The sequence below is a fragment of the Stegodyphus dumicola genome, chromosome X1 (assembly GCF_044657685.1).
Source record: "Stegodyphus dumicola isolate Sdum_Otavi_A_Nest chromosome X1, ASM4465768v1".
Classification (NCBI taxonomy): Eukaryota; Metazoa; Arthropoda; class Arachnida; order Araneae; family Eresidae; genus Stegodyphus; species Stegodyphus dumicola.
Genome location: NC_140780.1, coordinates 173,124,107 through 173,141,266, shown reverse-complemented (window position 1 = coordinate 173,141,266; position 17,160 = coordinate 173,124,107). Strand labels below are relative to the sequence as shown.

The window sequence follows — 17,160 nt, the reverse complement described above, 5'->3', positions numbered from 1 at the left end:
ATGTTACACATGGGGATAACCCCGAAAACGTCCATGCAATCTGTTCGTTCGCCAGGATTCGAACTACCAGTGTTCAGCGGCATTGCCACTCAGCCGCTGGTAGGCCTTTAAAGTTTTAATTACTTCACGATAATTACAACTCAAATTCAAAATTCTGTCACACATGACTTAAATTTACTCCTTTTCGAGACATTTTAATGCCTCAAATTACGACCGAACGGATGCAAAACTAATTAAATATCAAATGGAAGAGAATATCAAATTGGAATTTGGCGTGTCCTTCTACCAGTTAGAAAATCGATCGGATTCTCTACAATTTCAATTTTCAAGCCGTTTTCTCAGCTGTCAGTAAAACTCGCTTTTCGATTCTTGAAAGTCCCATCTTTGATTTTTATTTGTAATTAAATTTATAGCATATCTTGTCAATAAAGTTTATCATACTTTGGCCAAACTAAAAGAGTATTAACATTTCACGTTAAAGAAAACGAATCCTAAGTTAGAAAAGAGAAATAAATAAATATTCGATAATTAATCATAATTGGACACTTGATCCGAGTTTGGTTTGGCAAAAGTTATCCTTAAAGCTTCTTCACTTGGTGAATTCACTTATAATAATTTCAATCTAACCCTTTCTAACGCTTTCAGAGTTTTAATATCTTAATTTTTCATGTTTCACTATTGTTTTTCTCGGCAGATGGCATTACATTCTTTCTCGTTTTATTATACTCGTTTCTCGTAATAGTACGAGTTCTGCTCGCGTCTTATGTTTCCATAACTTTCCGTTATAGTATGAGTCCCGCAGTTTCTCTTTATGGCATGAGTCCCCGCTCGCGTCTTGTTTTTCCGTTATTTCCAGTTAGGTACGAGTCCCGTAATTTCTCGGTATGGTATGAGTCCCGCTAGGTCGCATATCTGACATTTTGACTATTCAGTGTTACATTACAGATATGTTGAGGCCTGTAGTTTTCTCATATATTCCGAAACATCCTACAGTCATCTGCCAGAAGAACTTTGTGTCACCACATGTCGCACTCAACGTCCGATGTTTCCTCGACACGCAGCATTTCATTGGTTCGTTTGGTCTGCGCGTTCACAAGATCTTTCCCAGATTCAATACGTCTAGTCTGCTACGCTGCAAGACATAGAAGAGGCAACACCATTAAGATTCGGCACCATAAATATGCAAATTTTGGGAAATACGTAACAGAACAAGTCGTGCACATGATGTAAGATGCAAGGTTCTATAACGTGAGTATGGTACGAGATAAAAAGGAAGGAAACGGTGGACGAACCAACTGTTGCTACTCTTTGCTGGTTAGGCAAAACAGAATTTCAAGAAGTTCAACGTTCCAGAAGACACGTGTAAATGAAGAGATGCCTGGACGACGACAACGTTAGGCAGCTCTGGCAAACGAACGATTTACTACTACTACTGTGGATATTTTGCAGAATGGCGCAGGGAGGCTTTAGATGGTCCAATATCTAGAGGAAACGTGTGGCTGAAACGTGTGGCTGAAACGTGTGAATGAATCTTGCAAACTAAGAGAAGCGGTAGCGACCCCACAGTCTACTACTGTGGATATTTTGCAGAATGCGCAGGGAGGCTTTAGATGCTCCAATATCTAGAGGAAACGTGTGGCTGAAACGTGTGAATGAACCTTGCAAACTAAGAGGAAGCGGTAGCAGCTCCACAGTCTACTACTTTGGATATTTTGCAGAATGCGCTGGGAGGCTTTAGATGCTCCAATTTCTAGAGGAAACGTGTGAATAAAGCTTGTGGGCAAGCCGCCTTTTGCGGAGACCACTATTAACGCCAAACATCGAGTCGAAAGACTGCGATTGTGTCATCAACTAGCCACTTGGACATCTGAATGGCAAAATGTGATATTTAGCGACGAGTCTCGATTTTGTTTGTCTGGTGATAGTCATCGATTAAGAGTCTGGAGGCGTCACGGAGATAGAGCCAATCCAACTACTATTGCTGAACGAAACACCGCTTGTCAGGGTTTGGGGTGCCATCAGTCATGATAGCAGGTCATCTCTGTTACGCATAAGAGACACATTGACGGAACGGCGATACGTTGATAAGATGCTGCGGCCAATGCGTTACCTTACCTTCAGTGGCTGCGAAATGGTATTTTCCAGCAGGACAATGCAACACCGCACACGGCATTCGCTAGCCGACTAGCCTTGCGCCTGAGATAGTTCCCTGAATTGGGTTTCAGAGCATATGACTTTCCCTTTCTCAGAACACTATCGGCTCACTAATTGAATCTGTACCTCGTGGAGTTGCAGCTTGCATCACCAAGAGAGGTGGTCTTACAGCTTACTGATTCCCTGAATATTTTAGCACTGCATAAATAACCAATCTTTCATGGTGTTGCATTTTCTGTATAGAGCAGTGTTTGTCATAAACAGTAAAGACTCACCAGTGTCTGAAACAGATGGACTCTTCCGACGCATTACAATGCTTGGACTACAGCGCCAATTTTCATATTGTTCATTCACTTAGTCGGGAGCTAGTTCCGTCCAGAGGGTTATGCAGATTTTGAGAAGAGCATAGGCATTTAAGATGTTAACTTGAACCAATATTGGTCGGTCGGCAGAAGCCTTCAGTTGTTTTATGTCGGATATCTGATCTCGCCTAAGCTGGAGACTACCTAAAGAACGGCAGCCGAGTCTGGCCATAAGTGTGACGGATCATAAGGATGGAACCACTGGAAGCAGTAGCTGTTGATTATTTATATTGGAGTAAGTAACAAAGAGAAAAGTTCTGCCCAAATCCGGCAAGCTTAAAGATTTTATGGTTAGCTTGATAAAAAATAGTGAATTGTGGTCCCAAGTAGGATTTTCTTTAAAAAGCGAATTTCAAGTATGCCGTTATCTTTATATATATATATATATATATATATATATATTTGTAGTGCTCAAGAAGAGACTCATTAAAGTTTTATATTAATTGCTACTAAGTCTTGGTCTACATGCAATTATCCCTTTCATCTCGATAACTTTGGAAAGGAAGTTAAATTCCCGTATTGGTAATCCAAGCTAAAATGCCATACAGCTTTCCCAAATGCATTCCAAATACGTTTCTATTTTACTGCAGAACAGCAGCGTTTATAATTCATGGTGGCCATGTCTGGCACCTATCATAGTACATTCGGTTCATCCAACTTACCTGAAATACTGAAATTGTAATGATTTCATCTTTGTATCACATTGAAAGTGCAAAATAAACGGTCCCTCCTCTTGCCGGTGTCATTTTAACAGCCAACAGCTCTTCTATTCTATGCCACAGGGATAGTAGCCACATTTTAATTAAAAATATAAGCACCTATAAGCACTTTTCAAGCACATTTTAAGAAAAAAAATAAGCACTAGTTTAAGTACATTATACACAACTGCCATTATGCACAAACATACTTACATTATACACAAACCTTAAAAGAAAAATTAGACTGATAATTTAAAATATGAGAAATTCTGTATTTATTAAAAGAGAATGAGCATTACCTGAACCATTGAAAATAATTACATTTTTTTTTTAAATTTTAAATAACAGTTCAATTTACAGAACTAGTTTACAATGAGAGGGAAAAAAACTAAGCAGAACTAAACTATATTACAAGATTTAAAGATGAAATTTCAGTTCAAAATAGAGAAAATAAATAATAGTAAGCCATATTTATTATATTCGCTTGGCACCTAAAAATAAATACAATTTATTTTTACACTCATATTAATATTTAAATAATTTAAACTTAAATCAAAATTCTGAACCTTTTCTAAATTTCTATTGTATAACAGTTTTCCTTCAACAGATATCACAAGCAAAGTAATTTAAGTAAAAATAAGTAAAAAGAGGAACATTTCTGAAATCAGATGATGGGAAATTGCTTCATGCAGTCATCCTTTAACAGTAAAAGCTTAACTAACTGGCATAATCGGAAACTGTCGAATATCTGAAAATTCCGGATACTCGAGCATAACTGGAGAAAAGAGGGGGAGGGTATATTGTAGCCGTTCTTTAGATTTTTCGGCTAAATAATGCTTTTGACGTATATGTACATCATATAGAAATAGCCTAACGGAACTGAAAAATATTTTGCTTAGCAAACACAGTAAAATTTCTTTTAAGTGCTCATAAACAAATCTCAGACTGAACATAAAAATTAATTGTGTGTTCAAAATATCGCAAACGTTATTTATACGTGCACCTTAATACAATATGTTACAATAGGAGCACCTTAATTCTTCCGAACGTGATATTACGCAATCGGAATCAACAGCCGCCGGTATTCGGAGAATAAATAACTAAATAAAGGAAAAGAAAGAGACATACTAATCTGGAGGTGTTTTTCATTCTAATTTTGAACAGACTGCGTTAAATTTCCGGAATAGAATCATTCTTCGCTTGGATTGGTAGACCGCAGAACTTTTAGTCCTATTCAATCCAGACTGGAAAGTGACCAAACAAAAAAAAAAAAAAAAAAAAAAAAAAAAAAGGTCCTTTGCTTGTTTTGCTGCGAACTGTAACGGTTTCAATATTCGAGATTTTGCGGAGAAAGGGGAGGACCCTACCCCCCTCCAACTTCCCTAATGTATAATGCATTGGCAAAAAAGTGAAATTATTTTGACTATTCCATTATTTTCACTTTATTTAAGCAATTCCGATTATTATTCCTTAGAAAGCTAATCCGTATTAAAACACACTTGCCCATTTTTGAAGTTTATCTATACTTCAGCAATTATTGCAAATATATTATTATAAATGTTCATACATATGCTCATAATATAAGCATAACGATCATAATAAACGCGAATATGAACTGACCACGCAGAACGAGAATGCAAATTATTTAAATATTTAGAGAAATTCAAATGTGTGTAGTCTTGATTGGGAGGAAAAGAATAAGGAATGTACCAGAATTTTCTACGGCTTTCGCAGTTCTTTGACCAATAGAACGACGTGCACCTGTCTGTACTCGCGCGCACCAAAGGTTACGTTAATGCAGAGAAAGGAGCGAAAAGCTATTTCCGGGAATATGATTCACCATTTGACGTTCCAGATACGGAAGAAAAGTTGTTTATTTTAGTTTCGGCTTTGGTATAGGAAAAAAATGTGCGCTCGTTTTAAAAAAAGCACTAAAAGCAAAAAATTAGCGCTATAGGGAAAAAGTAAGCATCTATAAGAGCTTTTATATTTTATTTTCAAATATAAGACTTATAAGCACTTGCAAGGACCGCTACGAACCCTGATGACAGTATAAACTCGACATTTGAAGTTTAGTATCGTTATATAGCATGTCCACTGCTATTATTTTACTTTCAATATTTGTCGTCTAATGACCGCTCGGTGGCGAAATGGCTAGCGCGTCGCGCAGCTGCACAAGTCTGGGGTTCTATTCCCAGGCTGAGCAAGGTTGACTCAGCCTTTCATCCCTTAAGTGGGTCGATAAAATGAGTACCAAAAATGAGTACTTCGCTTGGGCAAAGAACGTCTATGTAAAGAAGGAAAGGTTCCATAGAAGTAATGTAAACCAGTTTGCTATTACGCCGCTAGAAAGAGGAGGGAAAATTCGCCAAAGGATTTGGCGACGGAACCTGGCGGCGAGAATTTTCCCCTCTACAATGTGTAGTGGAAATTGAGGAACACGTGTAAAGAAGAAACGTTCTTTGACTTTTCCTGATAATTTAAACTCGGATTTTCGCGCCTTTTTTGCTCAAAATAACTAATCCATTAATTAATTTACTTGAGCGAAAAAATATTTACTTTTCCTTTAAAGTTTAAAGAAATTTAAAACGATATTCATTTTATGGACTCTTGATAAACGTGACCTTCGAAGTTCGATGCCGGCTTCGAGCTTTCACGACAGATATTTCGCGCATGCGCAGCTGCTTCCCTCTACGTTGGAAAGGAGCCACTCCTGCTGCGGAGAAGTTTCCTTCTTATCAATACATATTCTTTGGCTTGGGGACTAAGCACCGGCAAAGAATATGTATTGTAAGAAGGAAAGCTTCTTAGCAGCAGGAGTGGCTCCCTCCGAACGAAAAGGGACACAACTGCGCATGCGTGATATATCTGTCGTCAAAAAGCGCCAAAGCTTGAAGCTGATGTCGAAGTTCGAACAGGTTCGATGGTCACGTTTATCAAGAGTTTAAAGCTGTGTGACTCCATTTTTTTCCCTACATATTGACAGATATAAAATCAGACATCAAACTGCGATATGGATAATACAACTTCAACTAGTAAAGCAAAAAAACACGAAAATTCGAGTTTAAATTATCGCGAAAAGTCAAAGAACGATTATCTTAACCAGTGTTCCTCAATTTCCTGTACACGTGGCGGAGGTGGAAAATCTCGGCCAGGTACATCACAAAGGGGGAAATTCTCGCCAACAGGTTCCGTCGCCAAATCCCTTGGCGAATTGTCCCTTTTCTTTCTAGCGGCGTAGAAGACAAACTGGTTTACATTACGTCTATGGAGCCTTTCCTTCTTTACATAGACTTTCATTGGCACCGGGGACTGCGACAAGCTGACCACTTTTCCAGGTCATATGCTGATGCACTCCGGGACCCAAGATCATGAAAGCAGATTTCTGGGCACTGCAGGCCGTGGCCCACTAGGGCTGTTACAAGGAGGTTAGAATACCTTGGGCTGTTACGCCACTGAGTTTAGTAGTTTATTTGTCGTCTAAAGCTGCGTTCAGACGTGGGTGTAAGGCGCATAGAGGCATAGTCATAAGGGCATAAAATACGGGACATCCGTTCACACCTGCGAGACGGGTCTAAGCTGTGGCCAATGAGAGAAGCTAAATTTGCGCATGCGTGGATGTGCCTACACCTTTCGCGCGCTGTTTTCTAGCTCAATTGGTTTCTCGCGCTCGCTCTGCTCGTTTTCGTTATTTTGTGTCATGGCTTTTTCAGCTCAACACAAAGTTTTACTGGTTCAACAGAATGCTCTTTTATCTGCCCTTCTTATAAGCCATGAGGCAACGGAAGAAGGTAAAAAAAAAATAACGAAATGGTCTAGAGATATTTTTTTTTTGAAAGACCAATACTTAGTTGGCACATATCTTTCTGTGCAAAGCAGTATGGAATATTTCTGCATTGTACTGTAGTACACTCTATACTATAAATATACACATGCATATTTATATACTATATAAAACCTTCTTCAATTTTTATATATAATTTCTCTTAGGAGAAATGCGATATTCTAAATATGCCTAATTAAAAAAAAAATCTTGAGGATAACTAACAGATAGCCTGTATATAATATTTTTCCATTTTGCAGGTGTGAAAGCAGTTAAGCTAAAAACAGTATTTACCATACATTATTATTATTATTATTATTATTATTATTATTTTAAATTTTCAATCAAAAGGAACATGTTCCTGTGACAGTGAAACATGTGTGCTTAGCACTCCTTATTCACTATCCCTGTCGATCACTATAGTAGTTTGCTGCACTACCAGTATCAATTATCACTAGTACTAGTATCCCACTACTGGTCACAATGACCAGCAACCACAACTAATACCATACTAGGAAACGTTCACCCAACAATGTATTTTATGCTCAATCATTAAATACATTTTGCTGTCTTGCGAGCTATTTGTATACATCTATTTTTAATAATTTGCATGTATAAGCCGCACCCCTGAATTTAATTTCAACATATGCTGTCATTTCTATTTACGACTAAATCTCAAAAGTAATTTCACATTGACAAATTTTAGGTACCCAAGTCTTCAAATACATCAAAATTATAAACATTCATACCTTATCCAGGAATTTCTACCAGAGAAATAGCATGAATTTAATGATCAAAACTGCATTCAAATGATAGTAATAAGGAGTGGATAATAATAGCAAATACTATTCATTAAATTATAGTCCATGTTATGAATTATGTTTGCTATTCAGTTTCATTAAAAGTAAATTCCTTTCATGGAGAACGAAATTAAAAAACAGATCATCAACAGGAGACAAAACTGTCTAGACTGTTGACTGTTTTTTAAGGATATTTCACTGCATTTTCTCCTTCTTGGAATTCATAAGAGCATTTTCTCAAAAGATTAATCTTTTATTACTTATACAAAGCTTACACCATTGAATTTACTATTGTGACTATTCTTAAATAAATAAGTGAAAATATTTTTTTAGTAATATTTTTACTGTTAAAAAAAACAGCAGATTCTTGATATTGATTTGATGTTTTAGTAAAATTAATTCATGAAGTTTGTTTGGAAAGAAAATCAGCATTTGAAGCAAATAGCAATAAATATTTCCAGCTTTTTAAATAAATTTATTCTTAAATACAAAAATAATTAAACAGGAAAAAATTATAGACAGAAAGAAAATAATAATAATAATTTACACAGAAAAAATAAAATTTTTGCAAGCATGCATTTTTTAAAGAATTCTCATAATAAAATGAAAAATATTGGATGGGATCAATCATCTACAGGATCATACACAGCGTGCATAATCCTGAGCTTAACTTTCGCTTTACGAGTTTCATCCATATTTTTCAATATAAATTGAAAAACTCATTAAAAAAAGCATTAAAAACTCATTAAAAAATGCATGTCATCATCGTGGATTTCTTGCGAGATCAACTCTTTATTTCGTTCGGATACGATTACAACTCATTCGTATACGATGTGTTCCATATTTAAAAAAAAAAAAAAAAAAGTCGCCTTCGATGTGACAGCGAAATCGTCTAAAGAAAGCCGCTTCGTTTTAGCTTCGCTCTGATTAGTCGACGCTTATCCCAAACTCGGCGTAAAGTTGAAAACTTGGAACCCTATGCCACGAGCCCTAAACCAGATTCTGTGACGTAGCAGTGACTGGTTGCCTTGGCAACGGAGCTCGGCTTTAACCACTTATGCCCTTTACGCCCTCGTCTGAACGGGGCCTAATGTTTGTTTTGCTATATTGCTTACACTTACTATGTTAATCCACGTTTGGGTTTTAAATTTGTTAAAATTCATTAAATTAATATAAAAAATTAAGTTAAATTTGAAGTTCAGAATTATTTTCTTTCTTCTTGTGTATCATTAAATTTTCTTTTCTTGTGTATCACTAAATGACAAAGCACCAGAAATTCAGATCACCCATAGTAAAAACATGCATTATTGTCATTAGTAAAAGTTTAATTTTAGAATATCTGGATTAATCTTACCATCTTCTTTAACCTGCGTTTTTTAATGTCATTGCCTGCATAAACTATAGTCTCCTAGACAGCACTAGCATATCAAAGGCAGATAGCTTGTTTAATGATCGTGTATCTGAGCTACCAGTTAGTACTACGAAAATAATGTTCGTGTGTATGCCCACAATGGCAACAGAATGTTAGTAAATTGTTAATCAGTTGATGAGACAGATTAACCCCAAAATTTTTATTTAAAATATTGCCTTCTGGAACGGAAACTTAATACAAATATACATATTTGAATTTTTATACGTAATACGAATATTTTTTAATAATTTTTCATGAGGGGAAACGGTGTTCTTTTGTTTTCTCTCATGTTCTAGATTCGTTTTATGAAAATTGCATAACTCATTTTTCTTTCTTTTACAGGTGGACGAAACCTGAAATACACAATTCTTTCAAAACAATTTCATGCTTACCAAGAAAAAACATAGTATTTCTCAAAACGCACAAATGCGCCAGTTCTTCTGTCCAGAATATACTGATGCGTTATGCGCACACACGGAATTTGACTATCGTGATTCCTGTGCTTCCAAAGTACAATCATTTTTTCTCTTTAGTGAAGCCATTTCGAAAAGAAATGATTGCAGGTGCTCCTTGGGAAATCCTCGGATACAATATAATATGCCACCACATGGTGTTCAATAAACCAGTTATAGAAAAGATTATGCCAAAAGATACGCTTTACATATCCATTGTCCGAGATCCAGTGAGCTTATTTGAATCATTATATGAGTATTCCGAGTTGAAGGTAAGGGTAACTGAAAGCTAAATTTAAATTTTCAATATTATTCTCGATTTTTAAAAAATAATAATCGAAGAACGGATGCAGTATTGTCGTAATTTCATTTTTTAAGGTTGAAATTGTATTATAACTATTTTTACTAATGTATATTAGTTTTACAAAATTTAATTTAGTTAGCTAAAATGTAAATAATAAATAATGATGTATAATTGAGAAAAATGTCCACTGAAACTGCTGTTTATTCAATGAATTCAGGAAAACTGCGCATTGATAAAAAAAAAATTAAGTTTTAATAAAGAAGTACTGAAATATAAAAAATCAGCCCCTCCTAAAATTTATAATATTATAGCTTCAGGTACTTTACTATCCTGCAATACAAATTTATATATAAGTAAAGACATATAAGTAAAGTATATAAGTAAAGACATAATGTAAAAATTTAGAACTAATTTTTCACAAAGACCAAAAACTGAAATTCATAACTAATAAATTTTAAAAAATCTTATAAATGCAATAAAAAATTTTAAAACTGTTAAAACCAAAACTTTTCAAACAAGCAGTACCCCAATTCGAAAAATTAAAGAAATATAAAGGAAAACGAAAATAATAGAAGAGGAATTCAATCAACATCAATGCCACTTCGTCAAGCAGACGAACACTGAAATCAATTGAAGTCACTCTTCCACAAAAATCCTTGTTTTTCTGTAACTAGAATTAGCCGATGAACCATTTCAGTGTATTTTAATTATAATAGTTCATACGAAAATTCTGGCCTCTCCCCAAAGCAAGGAAAAAAACAACGTAAATACTAATTACAGTCTTGTACTTAAAATAAAGAGAATTCTAGTTAAAGAATAAAAATGTTAGTGAAATAATAAAATACTTCAGTGAAAAATTCAAATAAAAATTTTACGTTTAAACAAATAGCACATAATCCAAAGAATTTAAAACGTAAGTGAAATTATAAAGCTTTTGAGGAAAGAGCTAAAACTCACAAGAAGCAATTAAAAACTTCGAGCACTTACTTTAGAACACAATCGGAACAATGAAGAACGTTACAGTAGTGACGAATAGGTTTCCATTTTGGCTTCATTAGCGAAACTAAAGTACCTTGGCGAGAAAGTAATCGCTAAAAAGGCTAAAAATTGGAAAAAAGATGGAATTTTGAAACCAAAAGGAAAACTTTTAAATACCTCTATGAAAATTTTAATTTTTACAAAAAAAAAAAAAAAAAAAAAAAAATAACTAATTAAAAAGAAATTTAGGTAAATTCTGACTCTTTTAATGCAAAAATGGTAATAAAGAAGATTATTCTGCGTAAAACCTTAATTAAATTTTAAAATAAATTATTCTTTAAAGCTATCAAAAAGGTGCCCAAAAAGTGATCAAAATTTTTTAACAATTGTTTTATAGATATGAGCAAAAAAATGCATTAAGTTTAATTTTAGATTTTTTAATTTTGATATTTAAAATTACAAAAAAAGGTTGAAAAAGGAAGTAAAGGAACTATTGTTAGAAAAATAATAAGTCTTCACGTCATGGGCTTATCATGGCGACTCTGAATATATAAGGCCCTTGATTAATAACAGAATAGTAATTAAGAGAAAAAATAAAAAATAAATCCTATAAACCCTTTAAAACATTTTTCTTTATACTTCTCTTTCGGAGCTTTCTACTTTCAAAACGTATTATACGGTGCAGACTACTCCAGATTACTTTAATAGACTATTAATGAATTTTAAAGGAATTTCATTTTCTTTTAAAATTTGGTGAGAATTAGAATTTCTTCTTTTTGTGTTTCTATTTCAGTGTAAACTTTCTAATTCTGCTAATTTGGTTAATAATAGTATTTGCAATAAATTAAATAACTTTTTAGATATGTCGGATTTTATTAGAAGAAAACTTAAAATTTTTAGGTTACTTTTCCGTTTCGCCGACGCAAATCTCGACAAGCAGACTTTAAAAATGTTAATAAATGTTAGTTCTAATAATTTTTTATTTTGAAGGCATAAACATTTTAATATTGTTTAAAATTTTGTAAAAAGCCAATAAATAAATACAAAATATTTGTAAAATGACATTAATTTAAGAATTTACTATGCTTTCATGGTTCAATAGCCTGATTCGCCGGTTCATATCACGTGACTCCAAGTGATCTCATCTCACGTAATCTATGCTACAAAAGTCTAATTCTCTCAGTAATTATCAACATTAATTTCAAGTTAAATCTTAATTTGGAATACAAGTTTAAATGCAAGAATTATTTCAATTCGTACGAATAGCTTACACAGAAATTATGCAAAACCGCACTGCTTTACTTCGCTAGTGCACTCTCATTAGGATTGTTAAGTTTAACCTTTTCTATATTTTTGCCTTCGGGTGAGTGTTGTGATTGAATCCTAATTGACTTAATTACCGCGAACGGCCTCAGGGCATAAAATTGAACTATCTGGTAAAAATTCTATGTAATTGTATGCCAGTATTGAAAGAAACAATCAATCTGATAAGAAATGACTGCTACTTGTTTTGAAAGGTTACCAGCGAGGATATTCCGTTTGGAATCAGCTGTGCCATTATTGGCGACTTTATCGCTTGCTCCTGCAAAACGGAAAAGTACCATTTTTGTTTCATCAAAAAGTTTAATTTCAATTAGATTATGAATACTTAGATTAAGATAAACTATTTCTGTTTGGTTTTTATTGGTCTTATTACGTTTTAAAGAGTGTGGGTAGAAGTTGCTGTTTTCGATTATATTATAATTGTTTAAAGTAATAATGTCATCAATATACCTATAAGTGTGTTCAAATTTACTGAAATCGTTATCAGAAAGGCCCTTTAGAAATTTGATTTATTTAGAAAATAGTAATAAGTTATAAATATGAGTAGAATATGAACTTCCCATTGGAATTCTCTGTGTTTGCAGATAAAGAATGCTTGAATGTTTATTATAGTTTTTGTACAGCGAAACTTTTTTAGATTTGTCGGAGTTGCAATTTATAAGGTATTTCTCCCTCCTTCCTTGCGAGCCTTCGTGGTATAGTGGTCCGCACAACTGAGCCGATATTTCAGAGGTCCGTGACCCGATTCCCGGGAAAGGCGTGTTTGCTAAATTTTTATCTCTCTCGCTTCCAAAAAATACTTAATGTCTCTACAAGTTTTATTAGTAGAAAAATTAAAATCTTTGCTTTTATCAAAACGTTTAATTTCTGTTAGATTATGAATACTTAGATAAAAAAAAAAACTATTTTTGTTTGGTTTTGATTGGTCATATTAACTTAAAACTACATTACAAATAGTTTTAATAAATTGATAAAAATATTATACTATTCACTATAAATCTAAATTTGGCAGGATTTTTATGAAATTCGATAAGTCATAAAGAATGGCAAATCTGTTATTTTTAATGAAGAGAGAAATTCTCCATATTCTGTGAAAAGTAGAAATTTTGTTAATAAGAATTGTTTCTTTATTTTTGCATATATTATAGGTAGAGGAATTTTTCAGTTCATTTTCAATTATGTTATTGTAGAATTTTTTCATAAAATGCTGAAATTATTGTTTGCTTTATCAATTTTGGTAAGTTGCTTTTTTAATTGTGGAAACTTCCGAAGTCAATTTTTCAAGTTTTTAATTCCTTTTAAGACCTTGACTTTTTTCAAGTTCCTTTTTGCTTTGAGCTATAATCTCATTCAAGATTTATAGCCAATAGTACCAGAAACGTCAAGAAGAATCTTGAAAATATGTTTACCAATCACTTAAAACTATTTGTAGTATGGTTTCTGAACAAGTTAAAGCCGACAAAAACTTCTGCTATTATTTACGGCAACTTTGAAAATCATTGAAGAAAGTTAGAAATCTTAAAATTTACAATATTAACTGCTATGACTTTGGAAACCTCTAGACGTCTTTGCCACTCAAAGAAATTTACGAAAGTCTTTTTAGAAATGACAGAATGTTTTCCTGAAATACTTAATATTCTGGATTTACAAAAATGGAAAGAATTTCTGCATTTTTCGCTATACAAAAACTATATTAAATATTCAAACATTCTTTACCTGCAAACACAGGTTATTCCAATGGGAAGTTCATATTCCACTCATATTTATAACTTATTTCCGTTTCCTAAATAATTCAAATTCCTAAGGGGCCTTTCTGATTCGAATTCAGTAAATTTGAACACACTGGCCGTCGATTTCAGTAAATTTGAATACACTTATAGATATATTGATGACATTATTACTTTCAACAACTATAATCTCATCGAAAACAGCAACATGGACCCAAACTGTCTAAAACTTAATAAAACCAAACAAAAATAGTTTATCTTGATTTAAGTATTCATGATCTAACAGAAATTAAAAGTTTTGATATAAGCAAAAATTTTAATTTTTCTATTAATAAACTTATAAATTGGAACTTTAAAAACGTTATTGCAAATACTATTATTAACCAAATTAGCAGAATTTAAAATGTTTGCACCGAAATAGAAACACAAAAAGAAGAAATCTAATTCTCATCAAAATTTTAAAAGATGAAATTTCTTTAAAATTCATTAACAGTCTATTAAAGAAATCTGGAGTAGTCTACACCCTATAATCCTTTTTAACGTAAGAATTTTGTACCTGAAAGCTCCAATACAGAAGGATAAAGAAGGATGTTTTAAAGCAGGGATGGACAAACTACGGGGGCCAACTCCAGCCGGGGGCCAGCAGCCGCGGGCCAACTCCAGCCCTTAGGAAAGTTCTATCCGGCCCACGGATAGAATTTTAATTTGCCGGTCCGAGGCAAATTAGAAAAAAAAATATTTATTTATACATTATATCCATCTCCTTTTCTACTTTGTTTAAATATTATTTTTTATTCCCTTTTTTCCAAAGGCCTGATGATCTTTTCACTTTCTCTATTTTTGTTCTGAAAAACATGAATCGACGGAAACAGCAAGCACAGACAGCTTTTAATCGGTAAAGTGTTTAAAGTTCTTTGTTAGTTATAGCCGTAGATTGGCGCCAACAAGCGTTATCTCTTTCTCGGGGAGCAGACATGTGGGAATCCAATATAGGTGAATTAGACCTCACATGTGGCAGACTGCACATTTTTTAAGCTCCGGCCAGTAGATTCTTCTTTTGGTGCGAGTTCTAATAGTATTGCCTGCATATGGAAAGATTGCGGACATATAGCATTATTGTTAATAGTGGTGAAATTAATTAAAAGTATAGCGTAGCTAATGATTGTTTGGGTTATTAGTAAAATATTTCAACCCCAAAATGGCTACTGAAAAATTTAAAGTTGATTCAGAGTGTCGTGCTTTTAATAATGAATGGACTTGGAAATATAAAAAGTTGTAAATGCTAAACCAGTGTGTCTCATCTGCAATGAAGCTGTAGCAATCTTCAAAGAATATAACATTTCCCATCATTTCACATCTAAGCATAGGAATTCTAATTACGAAGAAATGTCCGAATATGAAAGAAAACAAAATGCAGAAAGTCTTTATAAAACATTATCAGGCCGAGAAAATTTTTTGCAAGAACGTAAACAGTATCCAAGAAGCAGCTATACAGGCAAGTTACATTGTAGCATACAATATTGCTACAAATAATAAAGCTCTCAGTGATGGGGAGTTCGTTAAACAATGCATGCTCCAGGTTTGTAATGTTTGATGTCCAGATAAGAAAAATAATTTTGAGACTGTAAGCTTATCTCGAAAAACGGTGACTTCTAGAATAGAAGACATCGATAAAAATTTGACATCACAATTAGATTCATAGATTGGCCAGTTTAAATTTTGCTCCATAGCTATGGATGAAAGCACTAATATAAATGATATTGCTCAATTAGTATTATTTATAAGAGGTGTTGATGAGAACTTTGAAATTACCGAGGAACTGGCATGCATGCGCTCCTTAGAAAGAACTACAATGGGATGTGATATTTTTCGTGAATTTCAGGAAGGGCTTTGAAAGTGCCTATAACAAATATATGTAATATTACGACCGATGGAGCACCAAATATGACAGGAAAAAAGTCTGTATTTCTTGGACTCTTTAATCAAAACTATCCTGGAAACAATGTTGTTTTTCTACACTGTGTTATACATCAAGATATTCTGTGTAAATCTGCATTGAATATGAAACCCGTGCTTGATGCAGTCGTGAAGCTTGTAAATACTATTCGATCTCGTGGGTTTACCTCACAGGCAATTTCGAGATTTTCTTCAATCCGTGCAATCTGAATACTCTACTGTACTGTATTACACGAAAGTAAGGTGGCTTAGTGCAGGATGTGGGTTCGAGCAAGTTTGGCGGCTGAAAGACGAAATTGTGGCGTTCTTCCATGAGAAACAGTGTTCTGCGGAATGTGAAATGTTAGAAGGTATAGAATGGCTTTCGGACTTTGCATTTTTCACAAATCTTCTTCGTCATATGAGCAACGTGAATGTCAAGATGCAAGGGAAAAGTCAATTTGTCGACGATAGCTGAACCCATCTCAAAGCTTTGAAACTAAAACTTAATCTGTTTGCTGGGCAGCTAGCTAAGAACGACTTGTCTCATTTCCCGAGGTTAAATTCAATACTCTCAGTAAATGAAGAGAAGCTTAAGAATTATGGAGATGGCTTGAAAAACTGCATTTTGAGTTCAAAAGCAGATTTCGAGATTTCAGTGCCATTCAAACTGAATTGGATATTTTTACCATGCCTTTCAACATAAATTGTGAAGCAGTGAGGTCAGATTTGCAACTTGCCTTAATTGAGTTGCAATCTAACAATCATTTCGAGCAGTTGTTTCTAAATACGCCAAAGTTAGAAATTTACAAAACGTTATCGAAAGTAAGTTTCCCAAATTTAATACCTCACGCCCAGAAAGTCAGTGCTGTGTTTGCTTCATCTGATATATGTGAACAAGTGTTTTCAACTATGAACCTTAGAAAGATATATTTCAGAAATAGACTGACAGATGAGCATTTAGCCTCGTTCCTTAGAATTAGTACATCTCACTTCGAACCTCAATATAAGGAACTTTTAAAAATGAAATCGAATTTAATTCATCTCATTAACATATTTAAATTGTAATACTTGTATATTGTTTTTAAAATTTTAGAAAAATTTATCTTGACCCGCCAAACTTTTCCTTTTTCGATTTTTGGCCCCCGACGGAAAAAGTTTGCCCGTCCCTTTTTTGAAGAGTTTATATGATT

At 33.8% G+C, this 17,160-nt stretch overlaps 1 protein-coding gene across 2 annotated transcripts in view; it reads left to right on the top strand.

Annotated features, from left to right (window-relative positions):
- Window positions 1-17,160, top strand: part of LOC118182481 (galactose-3-O-sulfotransferase 2-like) — a 152,152-nt gene that overhangs the window by 112,821 nt on the left and 22,171 nt on the right. For both annotated transcript variants that reach the window (XM_085807285.1, XM_085807286.1), the window contains one exon: window positions 9,591-9,972. In XM_085807285.1, coding sequence (XP_085663411.1) covers window positions 9,591-9,972 — 382 coding nt within the window. The remainder of the gene's footprint in view (window positions 1-9,590; window positions 9,973-17,160) is intronic.